Source organism: Opisthocomus hoazin, chromosome 6, assembly GCF_030867145.1.
Source record: "Opisthocomus hoazin isolate bOpiHoa1 chromosome 6, bOpiHoa1.hap1, whole genome shotgun sequence".
NCBI lineage: Eukaryota > Metazoa > Chordata > Aves > Opisthocomiformes > Opisthocomidae > Opisthocomus > Opisthocomus hoazin.
Window position 1 is genome coordinate 48,678,877 of NC_134419.1, and position 16,006 is coordinate 48,694,882.

General features: G+C 40.1%; 1 protein-coding gene across 3 annotated transcripts in view; it reads left to right on the forward strand.

Moving 5' to 3' along the window:
• Positions 1 to 16,006, forward strand: part of GRID1 (glutamate ionotropic receptor delta type subunit 1) — a 558,941-nt gene that overhangs the window by 526,260 nt on the left and 16,675 nt on the right. For 2 of the 3 annotated variants that reach the window (XM_075423035.1, XM_075423036.1), the window contains 2 exons: positions 5,857 to 6,023; positions 7,369 to 7,609. In XM_075423035.1, coding sequence (XP_075279150.1) covers positions 5,857 to 6,023; positions 7,369 to 7,609 — 408 coding nt within the window. Of the gene's footprint in view, positions 1 to 5,856; positions 6,024 to 7,368; positions 7,610 to 7,862; positions 7,950 to 16,006 lie in introns of all 3 variants that reach the window. The other variant, XM_075423037.1, reaches the window with a different exon arrangement.

Genomic DNA, 16,006 nt, shown 5'->3' on the forward strand with positions numbered 1-16,006 from the left:
TAAGACATTGGTAAATCTCAGCAAACTGTTTGCATAATACTCGGTGGCAATCAGTTCTTCAGTGTAGTTATTAGTTACCACAGTGTATGTAATAGCCTGTCGCTTTTTTCATTGCGGGCAGACATTTTTGCTTTGAACGAATGAAGTAGTATGATCCCTAGGCATTCCCATATATCTGTCTTTTATACATATACAGACGAGAATTAAACTGTTATGGTTGTATTTTTTAAAAGCCTTGCTTTGATGTAGACTGTTTTTCCCCTGTCCAATCAATCTGGTGCCAAGATTATGCTGAATCGTTTCATTTCTTCCTGTGTATCACTTTTGGTGAAGTGATCAAACCCAAGTACAGTACAAAATGTGAATGTGTTATTGATTTAGGTAATGGCACAGTAATAGTTTATTCCTTCTCTTTTTTGGTTCCTTCAGAAAATTTATATCCTGTAACACTAAACATTAAATCTGAGTGTTTCTTGTTGAATAGTCACCTCTGTTCATTTTTATTTTGAGATTAAAAGTAATTTAGAAGTTCAATGAATAGGATTTTTTTAAAACTATGTTTTCCAATAATTTATTGTCCACAATGAATTTTATATTGTGAAATGTGGTTGCTCATCCATATGTTTTCATGGGTCCTCATAAATTTCTCCATTTCTTGACCCATCAGCCTTTGGAGTGAAAGTAAATGATTCCTTAAATCCTGAATATATTACATCCTTTGGTTGCTCCATAATTATATTAATCTTTAAATCATTTGAACAGGATTAAATGGCATATTTTCTTTTTTATAAGAACTGTATTGCTTTTCTTAAAGCACTCTTTTATAGATAATAAATGTTACCCAAGCATGTTTTTGAACTATTCCACTAATGCCAATGTAAAGGTCACTTTTTGATATTTCTGTGGCACCAGCCATATAATGGGATCAGCTACAGAGACACTCTGTTCTGCCAGTAAATTAATGATGAATGTTGCATTATTCTTGCACATTTGACTTTAGTATGGTAACTTCTTCATAAGTTTCAGACAAATCACAGGCATATCAGTGATTAATCTGAAATTCATCTTTTTTCAAGTAATTATTTCTTACCATGCCTTCTTTGAAAAACCATTGTTTTACCGTCAGTAAGTCAGGATCCTTTGAACAATATTCTTCCATCTCCCTCCATGTTGCAGAGTGACATTATGAGGTTGCTTCCTGCTTTTCTGAAGTATTACTATTCTCTTTGTGGTCCTTCTTGTATCTTGGAGGCAATCTTCCTTGGCTTTTAAATTTTTTATAATGGTGAAGAAAAAATATTTTTAAAGTAAGCTTTGCCCAGGGTGGTGGTTTTTTTTTTTATTAAATCTGTTTTCTTAAACCTCTTCAGCCAAAGATAAATCTGGTGTCTTTGGTGTAAACTGCCATAGTAGTTCCACCTGAGTGAAATAGATGAGTACTGCTTTAGTTGAATTTCTGGTTTTGAAAGTTTAACCGAGCTATTTGGTTTTGTTCTGCAATACGCCTGCATACTGAAAGTTGCAGTAAGGCCATAGCAAAGGAGCAAAGTATGAAAGCCAATTAAAAGTCTAAAGTCTACATTTTAGCTTATTATTCTGTGTTTCATTTCCGTCATACGTTATTCAAGCCGTCTTACCTGTTCTTAGTTGGTATTTGCCATATTCCCCTTTACCATCTCTCTCTATTATCTTTGCAATGATGTCTGATCACTAGAACCTTTTTATTCTATTTTGGGCCCTAAAAACATACAATGCAGGCTTTAGGTGGCTGAGCTGTGAATGCAAGAGCCTGAGGATATGGATCTGTGCTGTGTTGTGATCAGGACTTGGTTGCATGGGTAGGTACATCTGCATCATATGCAACTAGGGAGCCATGGTACGGTTCCTGCTCATACATCCCACAGGTCAGTGCCAGGTGTTTCCTGCAGTTCTTAATCCTCCTACCTCCAGTACCCCTCTGGCCTGGAAGCTAAGGCGTGTGCACATGTGCACGCGTGCGTTTGTTCATGTGCCAAAAAGTAAAAGTTTAAGCTACTTTTAAAAAGTTTTGTTTTGATTTTTAGCTGAAAATAACTATTGATTTGATTTTGTTTGGCTTTTACTGCTTGCCTAGTGAAGGTATTAAAAAGTAAATGTATCTGATCTTTAAATTGAACAAATGACACTGCTTAGCTGTCACAACAGATCTGACAGGGATTTGAAGGCTGCTGAATTTAGACAGCAACAAAACATTTGCTCATAAGGAAGCTTTCCATGCAATGAACACACTGCTAATACCAGGTCTCCGCTCTTCAGAGAAGAAAATTACACAAGTGGAACAAGTTTTGGAAGACAGAATTTTTCCCTTAGAACAAAGTGATCTTTGGATATTCTGTTTTTGGCAGTCAGAGGGGGGAAACAGTCTTACATCCATTATTTCTGGGAGTTGAGAAGTATGCAGAACTAAGAGTTTAAAACAGATTCATGTTTATGTTAAAATGATCAAGCTGTCAGAGAAATAATGCTTTACAGATGTGATGACACTGGATAGAATGATTTATGTCATAAAAAAAATAAAATTGATATAAAGACACCCGGTAGGCTTTGTTTATTAGTGCTGGCAGTTGCAGGGCATAATTTAGGATAGCAACATTGCAATTGCAAGAGAAGTAGACCTTGTCACTGCTGTCTAACATTGAAAGGTTTTCTGTATAAAATAACGTACAGAAAACTGAGGCTTGAAAAGTGTAATCAATAATGTGATTTTTCTCCAGACATTGCCTTATAATTGAAATTGAATATTTGAGGAAGAGTGGGTTCCTCACGTATTACTAAGAAAAAGATGAGGCATGTATGACATGTTGTCAGTGTTGTTCTTCTGTAAATTTTAGATTTGAAAAGAGGATTTACAGAGCAATTATGAAACAACCAAAAGATACAGCTATTTAAAACAAACAAACATAAGAAAAACCAACCAGAAAAATGCAAGACACATTTTAGCACGGCAATTTAGGACAAATCTTTTCTGAGTCTTCTCTTTCTGTACATCCAACAGGCAAGTTTTTGTTCTCTAATAGCATAGATTTTGAATAAATTATGTGTGTGTCGACAATGCTGCTGTCTTTGGTCCCATGAATACATAATTTTAACACCCTTGAACTTGGACAGCGTTCTATCATAGGTAGCAAAAGCCTGTGTACTATTTACCATAGAACACAACCTGCCTGAGATGTGCAAAAACAGGGCTTTTGATGGTCCTTAACTCCCAGGAACACCAGTCAGACTGATGCCCATTGCTTGTTGTCCCTAACCAGGTAGGAGGCCTATCAGCACCACTGCAGATGTGAAAGCATAAAACGTGAACTGTTAAAGCCCATCAAGGGAAGAGCAGGGGGCAAGAGAAAGAGTTTTGCTGCTAACAACCCAGTTAGTTATGGATACATGACCATTCAGAAAACACCTTTGAAACACATGTTAGGCTCCCGAGAATGTAGGTTGCTGGCTGAATACAGGCTAGATGGCTTGAGGAATCACTCCTTTTCCATCCTTAAATTTTTACGCATCCTTGTATTGATAGATGATGAAGCCTTTTCTGGCTGTTGAATATAGTAAAGAGTGATCTGTTTGTTCTTTCCTCCTTTGCGCCACCATTCTCAGTTTAGGTAGACAGCCAGGGAGAGTATTACAATGCAGATCTGGAAGTCTTGCTCTGGTCTGCTTTCATACAGTGACATTTAAGTGAGAGATATTTTTATGAACAAGCTAGTTTAGTAAAGTTGTGTCAGCTAAATCAACATATGGTTTTAACAGTAGAGTCCTGTGGCTCCTATTTGAATAACTCCTGTAAGGACCATACTGTGGTTTAGATTTTAATGATGTTTTGTACGAGTATAACAATAGCTGTCTGAAGCTATATGCACTTATTACTGTCACTTGGAACTGAACGGGGAGGTGGCAAAGGAGAAAGTGAGTACACATCCACAATGGTGACACACCCTTAACAAAAAATTATTTTCTAAGTGGTTGGTACAGCCTTGTTTAAATCTTACTCTGGTTTAACTCAGAAGCAAATGAATTTGGGGATCTGTGCCTTGATGCAGGCAACAGAGAAGGGTGAAAAAGAGGTGGCAAGCAGCTTACAGAAAATCCAGACAACATACTGATAATCTTTGTTTCCCTGGATTCTACCCACTAGAGGATAACTCACCCATTTGATTTATTGTCATGTTTAAACAACCGTCAGGGACTTCAGAGAGCTATGGTTTATATCAAAGCACGGTGAAATAAAATTAGCTTAATTGCTCAACTGAGGAATACAATACAACGAAATAACTAAGGGAGTCTTATAGGCTTACAGGTGAATTCAATATTGAGCTTACACAAAAATGGAAAATAAGTGGAAGGATGAGCTAATTCCATGTCAGAGCTGCAGCTGTTTGCTAGGCGAGCTTGGTGATTTAGTTCCCATACAGGAATATATGCAGAACTCCAGCTCCCTGCCTTGCTTTATTCTGACCTAAAGATAGATCTGAAATCACTTGAAGTTTAAAAAAAAAGAAAAAAAAGTATTGGAAATCTACATTCATGACTACTCATTTATTTGCATTAGATGTTCCAGCCCATCTGTTCTGTTGTGCTCTGTATGTTCACTAGAGACCTAAAAACATACTAGATAAATGTATTAGGAAACCAATGATTACTGTAACCGAACAAAATGATGACTTTTTTCTTTACTGAATCCCTATCCAGAGATGCTTCTTACATCTTATATTAAATAAGGTGATTTACATTCATTGCATGCACTGCATGCAGGCATTGGTTTGAATCCCAATTAAGGCCGACATTTAGGGACGTCTGTGTGGGTGTATGCTAAAATAAAACAATATTTGGGCCAAAAGTGAGATAATAGGAGATGCTGGTGACTCTTCTTACCTGTGAAAAGACGAGGGAACTCTTTAAGCTCAGAGCATGCCTTTTGTAACAGGATTAACACAGCTCTCCAAGGGGCTTTGTTTATTGACATGTTTATATGAGGAAAGCTGTAAAGTTACGAGTCTGATGACTGTGATGACGAGGAAGGACCACTTAATGTTCATACTGTACCCATCTAGTTACATGAATATATGGAATCAGTCACACTCGTACTAATTCGTATCTGCTACAAAAGATACATCAAATTTCATCAGCTAAGGCAATAGCTTTCATTTATAACTATTTCATAGAATTAATGGTTTTAGTAGGAAGAGGCCTTAAAGATCATCTGGTTCCAACCTCCCTGCCATGGGCAGGGACACCTTCCAACTAGACCAGGGTGCTCAAAGCCCAGTCCAACCTGGCCTTGAACACTTCCAGGGAGGGGGCATCCACAGCTTCTCTGGGCAACCTGTTCCAGTGCCTCACCACCCTCAGAGTAAAGAACCTCTTCCCTATATCTAATCTAAATCTGCCTTCTTTCAGTTTGAAGCCACTACCCCTGGTCCTATCACTACATGTCCTTGTAAAAGTTCCTCTCCAGCTTTCTTGTAGGGCCCTTCAGGTACTGGAAGGCTGCGATAAGGTCTCCCCGGAGCCTTGTATTCTCAAGGCTGAATCACATGTTATGTAAGCCTTGCCTACATTTGCAGTTGTCTATGATATCCTATGTATTCCTATAAAAAATGGAAGACATTTTAGCAAGGTTTGTAGTAGATGAGGTACTGCTGGGAGGGAAGAGCGTTAGAATTGTGCGAAGATGTTGGAGGTCTACAGGGAAACTGACTGAATGAAATACTACCATGGAGTAATGACAAGCTCAGGGTTTGTTTGTTTGCTTAAGTTTTGTCCTACCTAGAAATGTAGTTTAGTTTAGATTGTGTTGTGTTCATGCTGTATTTACAGGCAAAGAAAGGAAACTATGCTTTCCTGTGGGATGTGACGGTGGTGGAATATGCTGCGCTGACAGATGATGAATGCTCTGTGACAGTCATTGGAAACAGCATCAGCAGCAAAGGATATGGGATAGCACTCCAGCATGGAAGCCCCTACAGGGATCTCTTCTCCCAGAGGTAAACTGAAACAAAGCTTGTTTTATAGGATTCCTCTCTATAACCAGCAAGGCATCCCATTTGCGGTTCACACTAATTTTGGCAATTACTGAATAAAGGAGAGTAAGTGACGGCAGAGAGGTTATGAGTTCAGGCTTCAACAAAGCTGCTACTTCTGCTCCATGTGCATCTGCTTAGGGCAGAGCGTGGTGTGTGGCCTCACACCTCCAGGCAGCACTGCCTCTGGCAGAGGAAGGACTGATGTCCTCTGAGCTTTGTAGGAGCTAGGGGAGAGGTTGAAGAGACATCTTTGATTCATGCTACGTTTTGCAGACTATGAAGCAATGTGTTGCTCCCTACAGTAAGCAAGTAATAATGCCTGGGTTTATCCTTTAGGGTGGAAAGACAAGTCGAAGCCTCACAACGGTACAGGAAAACAAGAAAAGCTGAGTATCACATGGGACTGCCAAGACTATGAGACTTTAAGACTATGCTATTTAGTGATCTCTGAGCTATCAGCTAGGAATATCTTTTATTTTATGTGAATGTGTACACTGAACTGAAGATAGGCAGTTGTGCAGGCATGTGTGGCCTTAGCAGAAGGTGAGCGGGTGCTCTGCTCCAGGTAGGGAGCTGAAGCAAGATTTCCTCATCTTGCTCCATCTTTATAAAAAGGGGTAAAACTCCAGCTGCGTAACCAGAGACAAAGCTGCCTCAAGAGAAGAGATTGTTAGTAAACAGCTAAAACAGTTATCAAACCAAATCCAAAATGAATCATTCATGGAGAGAAGGGACACTTCACAAGAGGCAAAACAATGATTAATTAGCAACTGTTAACACAGTAAGTCAGGCATGAAGTATCAGCATTGAAGTAAAATCCTTTTGAATAAACTACGTTTGCTGAAGCGAATGAGTTGGTTGCTGCTTAAACAGATTTGTATTAAGTAGTGCACAAATAGCAGTATGTTTAGCCTCATGTGATTTTCAAGTTATTGTGGCAGAGCAGCAGTGGAGTAGGTTGAGCATTTTGCTAGCGGGACCAGCTGTTGCAGCTGAATGTAGCCAGACCAGCCATGACTAACTGGAATATGATGCTTTCCCTTGGAAATGCTTCTTGCATTGCAATGGAATTTTTGACAGTCTCTTCTTTTTCTCAAGTTACCCAGAGGAGTTTACCTGCTGCTGTGAGTAGAAAGAAATCCTGGTTATAACAGTGTTTCAGATGAAGAATACTACATGGCGCTGGCGGGATGGAGTTTTGAATTGTGGGACAGTAGACTTAAGAGTTATGTGACATATGGAAAAGACCAAAAAACTGAGAAATAGTGTTATTGAAAATAACACCTGTGTTTTGAAATTTCTGCAGGATCTTAGAGTTGCAAGAAAGCGGAGATTTGGATGTACTTAAGCAGAAATGGTGGCCGCGGATGGGACGTTGTGACCTGAATAGCCATACCAATGCACAGACAGATGGGAAGGCGCTCAAGCTTCACAGTTTTGCAGGCGTTTTCTGCATTTTAGCAATAGGCCTTCTTCTTGCATGTTTGGTGGCAGCATTGGAGTTGTGGTGGAACAGCAACCGTTGTCATCAAGAAACACCGAAAGAGGTCCATAACTTTTATTCTTATCACAATTAAAAGTAGAAAAAAACAAAAGAGAACGAGTGCAAGTTGTGGGATTTTAGGTGCTCTCATACAATAAATTTGATTTATTTTGAATTGCCATACTAAGCTTTGCATATAACTTTTTGGGTGGTTGTTTCTAAAAACATAAAAAAACCAGAACGTGTCTTTTGTGCACATGGAAGGTGCCAAACTGACAGCCCTGGAGACTAAAGTCCTCTATTTATTTATAGAGCAGATACAGCATGGGCAGCAGCAGTGCAAACTTCCCCACATTGCCCCACCAATGTGCCTCAACCCTGACCTGGAGAGACCACCTTTAGGGGTAAGAGAGTAGTTCAGAAACATGCCCTCGGCCTCTTTGCTGTGAGTGACGGGGAGGCCAGTCACGGGCACCCAGTCGTGCCTACTGTGGTAATGTTTTCTCTGATCTGAGACCCCGTCCTTCGGCTGTGAGAAACAATGTCCACCCTACACAGGCTGTGCAGCTGCCAACCAGCTGGCAACTGCTTCCCTTCATGGCTGACCTAGGCTGAGTTTGAAGAGGTCCACGAGCAATTAAAAATAAACCAGCTAGTTAGTAACTGAATAAGCCATTTTGCCGTGACACTGTTTAAATGCTTCCTTTCTTTTGAAATGTTTTATTTCTAAAAGTAGGAGCCTCTGAGTAAACCGACCTTCATATGACATATTTTACCTAGGAAAATATATGAGAATTTCTTCATTTCAAAGTTTTCATGCACATCTGTGAGTAACAGTTAGCCACGCTATGATAGAATAATCAGTCCATACTCAGATTTGTCTTGCATGAAGCCTGTATTTGTTTACATAGATTAAATGTTTAACAAACTAACCTCTTGTAATTCTGGAGACACTGAGGCATTTGTAGGTGCTTTAATCACGGAACAGATGTTTGTTACAAGCAAATAATGGCAGCGAGCTGCACTACAGCTGGAAAACAGTACATAGCCTATCAGTTCCAATCTATGTTTCTCAGGTTGCCAGGAGTACTACACTAATTGACGTACCTATCACCTGTAAGCAATTCTGGCAAATGGAATCTGAAGATATATGTTGCAGTCTGTAATGCTGAGAAATATTTATCAGTAAGATTCCATTCTTCTGAGTTCCTGCTTCTCCCATTTGAACTCATCCATCAAGTGCTCGGTGATAAACATCTGTACCATGTTTGTGGGACAAAGCTGCAGAGTCACTTGCCTGTGGCTCCAGAACGTGCAATAGCAAAAGGGAAATTTTGGTAAAAGGAAGCATATCTCTGCTTTGCACACGGCAACACTCATAAAGCAGGCAGAGGGAGAGCACGAATAGGTACTCTTGCTTATAAAGAAGCTTACGTATGAACAGAAGCACATATTGTTCTTTGGTTAAATACTGCAGCATTTTGCCCCACTGCCTCGTAGAAGTCAATCCTGCTGCAAAGCAACCGCAAAGGCCGCACCCCATGTTCGCACTGTGACGGCCTAAGCCCCAGCAGCAGCCAGCTCCCTGCTTGCTGCGGACGCCTGTCAGGGCAGGGGCCAGGGACGCTGTCCGAAGCGTCCTCATGCTGCCCGTGCCCAAGCATTTGTCTTGCCATGCTCTGCAGCGTGCTCCCCTCCCCACCCTCAGGGACTCGCCTTTCTGCAGCTCTGTCGAGAGAGACGAGAATGTGCCCCAAAGGCAGTTTTGTGTAGGTAAGGTGAAACAATTCACTCTCATTGCAAGTGGTTTTAAATACTCAGTTTCCACCTCTGAAAAAGGATCTGTCTTCATGACTTTAAATAATTTCTTCTTCCGCATCCCCTTCATTTCTCTTCTTGTATCTGTAAGGAGGATTACGACAGATCTCTGCCTGCCCCAGCCCATCCTTTGTCCCCTTCCCATCCCTCTCTGCCTCCTCCCCTTTCCTTCCAGCGCGCTCTCGATTTGGGTTTCTCTGTATGTCCTCTTTTGCAGCTTCCGTGACAAAAAACAGAGTACGTTTAAGCTTCCATTTTTTAAAGTATACTGAAGTTACCCTTACGGTAAAGCTGTATGTGGGAAGATCACCCATGTGCGGGACTGGGTCTGTCCTTGGGGCGCAGCCAGTCTGGGTTCAGGGAGGCAAATGAAGCTCAGGCACAGCACACGCGAACAGGCTCAGAAGGGCGCAGTGATGTGGGCACTGCCGAGAGGGAGCAGAGTTGGTGGGAGCCCTGGTACAAGCAGGTGTTGAGGTTGAACGAGAAAGTGCGTGTTCCCGAGGAGAGGGCAGGCGGATGAGGGCTCACAGGCCACACCGGCCGGGAGCAAAGCAAAAAGGAGGGCACAGGCGGGGTGGAGTGTTGTGAGGGGTGCCTGAAAAGGACAGCTGGGTGCAGAGACAGGCAGGCGGCTAGAAGCGCTTCCTGCTCATGGCAAAGGGAAGGGTGACTGGTGCCCAGCACCATGGGCGGGAAGGGCCTCCAGGGATCCTTGGCCAGACCGTGGCACAGCCGCGTTGCTGGGACAATCTCCACTTTATTCCCACAGATCGGGCCATGTAACACCGCAACCGTAACGCAAGCTCTGAGCCCAGCCGAGCACGGTGACCCCGGCCGGGGCTCCGGGCCCCGCAGCCGAGCAGCTCCCGCCTCTCTCCCCGGGCCATGCAGTGGGCGGGCCCACAGGCCATGCGCCTCACGCTGATTGGCCCAGGTGGCCGGGACCCCTGTCAATCAGAAGCGAGTACGTGACTGACTGGGCTGTGTGTAATGGCGGGGGCTGAGGGCTGAGTCGCCACAACATCGACTCACCTAAATCAGCAGACGAATGTAGCAGCTAACTCTTCATAGATTAGCGGGCAGAGATACTGTATTTATGTACAACTAGTGAGGAGGGAGAGAAGCGGGATTGCTGATGGCTACTGTAATTAAGATGGGAAAACAAGTTTCAGAAGAGATGGCGTAGATGGGTTGAAGATTTTCAACATGTTTGGGAGAACCGAGTTTCAAAACTTTGCTAAGGTCAGGATCCAATGATGAGGAGAGCGTGGAGTCCTGGAGAGCCCTCTGCTTGAGTCGGGAAGAGTGGCTGAGCATTGCGTAAGGGACCAAAGGCAAGAAGAGGGTTTGGTCTCCAGAAGGAGCGTGTTCGGGGTCGCTCATTCCTGTCACTGTGTTATCCAGCATTTCTACAGCAACAGCCACAATAACAGAGCTACAGCATGCGTAGCGTATACAGAGCGTTCTAGTCTGCCTCTCAGCTGCATATGATACTACAGCCAAGTCGTGATTTCAGTAGAACCTGCAAACTTAAGTCATGCTGCTGATTTTCTTCTTCTTTTGGGAAGGCTTTGGCAAAACACGGGTGTTGTGATATCACCTGAAAATTGTGGGAACTGGATTGTCTCCCAGCAGTTTTCTTCTGTGAAGTGCAGAGCCTGTGGAAGGTCACAGAAGTGACTGGTTTTCTTGCAGCCTAAGATTAGACTTTGGTGTCACCTCATGCAGAAGTCGCCTCATGAGGCGAAGGGCAAGAAGGCAGCATTTGGCTTCTGTGACCTTTCTCTTGTTATGAGCTTTATAAATCCATTGTAGAAAATTACAGTGGATTCAGGATTGAATGATGAGCTGTCATAACCTGCGGGACCCTTGTGTAACGTTCTCGCTCTGGCTTGACCCACTTGGTAGGCTGTATCACGACAACAAATGCTGACTTGGAAATCAGATGTTGGGAAGATGGATGCACGATTGCTACGGCAGATTTATGACAGGGTTGGGCAGCCATGCAGCTTGCTGGAGGTGAAAAAGGGTGTTTTAGAGACAATCATTTTGTATGTCGAGGGTCTATGAAGCCTGTGGCTGGAAGAATGTGCACAGCCTTCATTGGCTCTGGAGAAAGGTTTTCAGCTGATGATAAGGTGTTGATATTTGCCAGCTAGTTGTCTTTTCCTCTTTTACTTTGTGTTCCTTTGATTTTGGTGGAGGTTAGCCTGAGCCAATACATTGAGGTGTTCAAGGACTCAGATGTGTATGAGATATAAATTGCAACTCTTAATTACAATGAGTGTAAAAAATGTAGTGTTAACTATGTAACTAGGAGGAACAGGAAGCCTATCTTTTGAAACCTGACAGCATAACTTTTATTTTGACATGAATCTGATCTACGTTTGTTGAGACTTTATAGGAAGAGTTACACCAGATGAAAACTACTTCCAGTTGGAATATTTTTTTACATCGTTTGCATAGGAATTAAATGTGCCCCATCCAATTGAAAAAAATACTATTTTTTCTACCCATTAAGTCAGTTCATTAAGGTAAACCTCCAGGAAAGGTGGACTTCCTTTACTTTCCCAGAATCGCAGTTGCCATTGGTTCACAATTCTATTGTGCAAGGAATAATGAAATTTCTTGCTAGAAAAGTGAAAGCTGGGTTGATTTTCAGGACGTTGATACAAGATATTTTTATTCTATTTGAAGCAGATTTATGAAAATGTTTCTAATGAATTCTGCTGTAAAAATCTTAATGTTACCCCTTTTAATTCTTTATTTAATCTTTATCACATCAGATTAACAAAAGAAAGATTAGCTCCAACATCAGGAAGAAAAGTATAGCTTCAATACCATGCCGCACTCTTCTATTAGGGCTCAAGTTTGTGATCTTTAAGTTGGAAAGATGTCTAGTAATGTTTAAATGCCCTTGCTGTTTTCTAATTCAGGAAAATTTACATTTTGTCATCTTTTTCAAACCAGATTTTCTACAATTTATAGTCACCCTCTCCTAATTATTGTTCATACTCAGCCATTCTATACCACACTGAAATTTAGCCAGCTCATAACATCTACCTCTGTGTGTTAAAATCTTGAATTTACATAGCTGCTATTCAGCCTGCGATACTGATATCTAATCTTTTGCTTTGATAAGCTTCAGAAATTTGGACAGTTGTAAATTAAAAATGAAAATTAATATTTATTCTGGGATCTCTGTTCAGTCACTCTATGTCCCTTTTGAATAACTGAGCAATCAGATAATGTTATTGAAACCTGGTACCATAGAAATGTTGAGCTTTCAATAATTATCTCTGGATTTCTATATCTTTTGATGAGTCATATGTATTTATTTCATGATATCCGTAAGCTATAATATAATTTGGATCATTTAATTGCCAAGAGTTTTGCCACATCATCAGGTTGTTGGTGTCTTTTATTCCATTTGACACAGTGAAAGACAGTTTTCAGATGTTCATTGTCATTACGATCAAGTGTAGCTGCTTACTGCAATGGACTCCCCAGCATCCTCTGTGCTTTATCAACTATGTCTTATTGTTATGTACTATTCTCCTTGAAGATTATTACTTCTGAGATGTCTTCAGAAGAGATCTTTCTGTTAAGAAAGTACTCCTAGTTCATCCATGTAGTATACTCTGAAACAGTGATAACTTAGAAGCAAAGATGAAATATTGTATTATTCATGAAAAGAAAGTTGAATTCACATATTTTTATTATGCACAAGATGTATTCAGTAAAAATAAATTAACAGGCATCCCCACATCAAAATTAGTCACTTGTACAGGATGATTTTTTTTTGCTGGGAACTGATAGTTGTTACATCTTCTATAAAAGGTGATATTGATTCACTTATTGTTAATACAGCTCTTGAAAGACAACGTTAGAATGATCTCAAAAAATTCTTGGTTGGATTCTTTCTTAGCTCAGATAATACATATTATAAATCAGAAGTGTATTTTCTCCAAACCAACTGTGCTACTCCTGGCAATGTGAGTGTTTCAGAAACAGTACCCAGTGCGTTTGCGGTTTTGTAGTGCATGAAGATTTTGGTTTTTTACTGTTAAGGTATAGCATAATTTTCCATCTCCTGAGTTGCTACTAGTCATTGTCTCTTAACTTGTGTCAAATTTGTAATTCATTAACAATCACGGTCTTCACAGCTTACTTTGTCATTTCTTAATTTTCTCATGCTTCTGCAAAATCATTTTATTCAACAGATGTTTTTCACATTTCTGTTCTCCCTTTTTATTTTTAAATGATTAAAAGGGGGCAGCAGTTCAGGTGCTGTCCAGAGTGGGAACGGACTTGTGTAATAGTAACAGCATCTTGTCATTCCTGTTTCCTGCTACTCCCAGTTTAATAACATTTGAAATGTTACTGAATCTCAAAAAGTCTAGACTCTGCCATACTTTCTAGCTCTACAGAATAGTGGGAGGTAGCAAAATTACTTTGAAAATTATCAGAAATACTTTGGCAGTAGGTAGAATGAAAGAAAGAAAACCTGTAACTCTGGCCAGGGCAGCCTTGTATGATCTGCCTTAAGTTCCTCTGTTTCTATGTTTGATGATATGCAAATTCCAGCCTACCTCAAAAATGCATATTTCCACCTTTAGCAGTCATGAAAGTTACCCACTAGGACTCTTCTCTGGCATTCGAAGACTATGAAGCCCAGTGTTCCCTAGAAGTGGAAATGTGAGCTAGCAGATATGAGTCCAATGGATCAAAATTTGTCACTGCTAAGAATTGTGGTTTGCACCGTATTCATCTCACTTCAGTTCTCCAACCAGATATTACTCCATGGCAGTTGCGGCTTCCATACCTTCAGCGTGGTGTTAGCAGTTTTGTTTTTGATTATTAAAGAGTCTTATGCTTTCACCATTATTTTCATTTTCTTTGTCACTTCATTTACCTTGTCTCCTGTGTGGTGTTATCTTTTTATCTGACAATTTGATTTCCCCCAGGATGGTTCCTTTTGAGAGTGAAAGGAAACATGAGATCATCAAACTGATATTTTATTTTCCCTTCATTGCATGTCCTCTATATTTTGTCTTGTTTTTATTTTAAATTATTTTTTCTGTATTTTTATGACATGTCTGAAATCTTTGTACATTTTTTGCTCAGTTGCATATAAATGATCATTTGTTTGTACTACTGTATTGTATTCTACTTTTCTAAGAACAAATAAAGTTTTCGGGAAAATAAATAATGCAAACACTGGCAAAATAATGCATTTTAATGCCATCTAGAAATTCAAACTAGCTTTGAATATAATAAGCTGAGAAATTTCATTTAACTAGCATTTTTAAATCAGCAAAGCGGTGTTAGGAGTCAATCATCCCAGAATGCAAATGTTAATGTCCTTTGATGGTGAAGTATATGCTGGAAGAATCAGTTAAAGAGAAAAAATGAAGAGGAGGATATAATATATAAATTGCCTTGTACAGAAACTGATAATAGCTGGAAGGGCATCTGAACTAACTCAGTGTTGGCTTTTTACATGAGTGAAGAAACAAGATTCTCTCCTTAGAGGTCCCTAACAGTGAAAGAGATATTCTGTAATGTCTGGTCGCAGACGTTGTACTCATCGAGAATCCAATGAGGTCAGTCAGCTCCTGCTATTGATCACCATAGATTTAGGTCAAGGCTGTAACAGATTTAAAAGTGACATGTCATCCCCATGATCAATGACACTGGGCCCAGGCTTCTGCTGCCCAAAGCAGTATTGAAGCTTTCAAGTTTGGTTCCAGCATATTTCCCTAGCTGCAAGGAAGGGATTTTTGTGTTTGGTGTATTTTTTCTCTCAGTCGTATAAGAAAACCCTGCTAATGGGATTCTTAAGGATATAATCTGGATTTACTCTGCATGAACCGGGGGGGTGGGGTGGGGGGGAATGAGCAGAAATAAGCTCAAAAAATTAATGTTGCCATGCAGGGAAGTCAGAAAGAAGCAACCTGTTTAAAGTTCCAGTTTGGTAATGAATTTAAGTACTTGCTTAAATTGCATTACTTCACCTGTCCCGGAGAACTTCTGTGGCTACTCATGTGCTTAGCATGAGCTTATGTATTTTACTGAACTGGAGTCCTAATGTGTCCGATTCTTTTAGATCCTTCGCACAATATTTACGGAGCTATTATTTGTATATTTTATCTCAGCCTACAGTGGTATTTTAAAGTTGACTCTTTGAGGGGGTGTTGAATGTTCAATAATAATGAAATCAGTAAAAGTTTAAAATAAAAAATGTAAAATGTAACTGTTTTCTCAATATTTTTATTTTACATTTTTGTGGTTTATAAAATGCCTTAGGCCTTAATCCAACTAAGCATTTAAACATGTATGTAAAATTAGAGTTTGATCCTGATCCCACCCAGATAACCAGAATATTTCCATTCATTTTAGTGAAGTAGGATCAAACTTGAGTTGCTTTAATACCAATGTGTGTAAACCATCAACTAGAAGTTACTTGTGCATTAAAATGATTTGCTGAAGACTGAACTTACTGTACAATAACATTAACAAGCAATTTATAGATTTATTTATCCATTGAATTTAAATCATTTTACGGTACCTGAAATAACCTGTGCTCAATATTAGCAAAATGTTAAAGAATCAAAGGTACTAATATTGTGGAAAACAT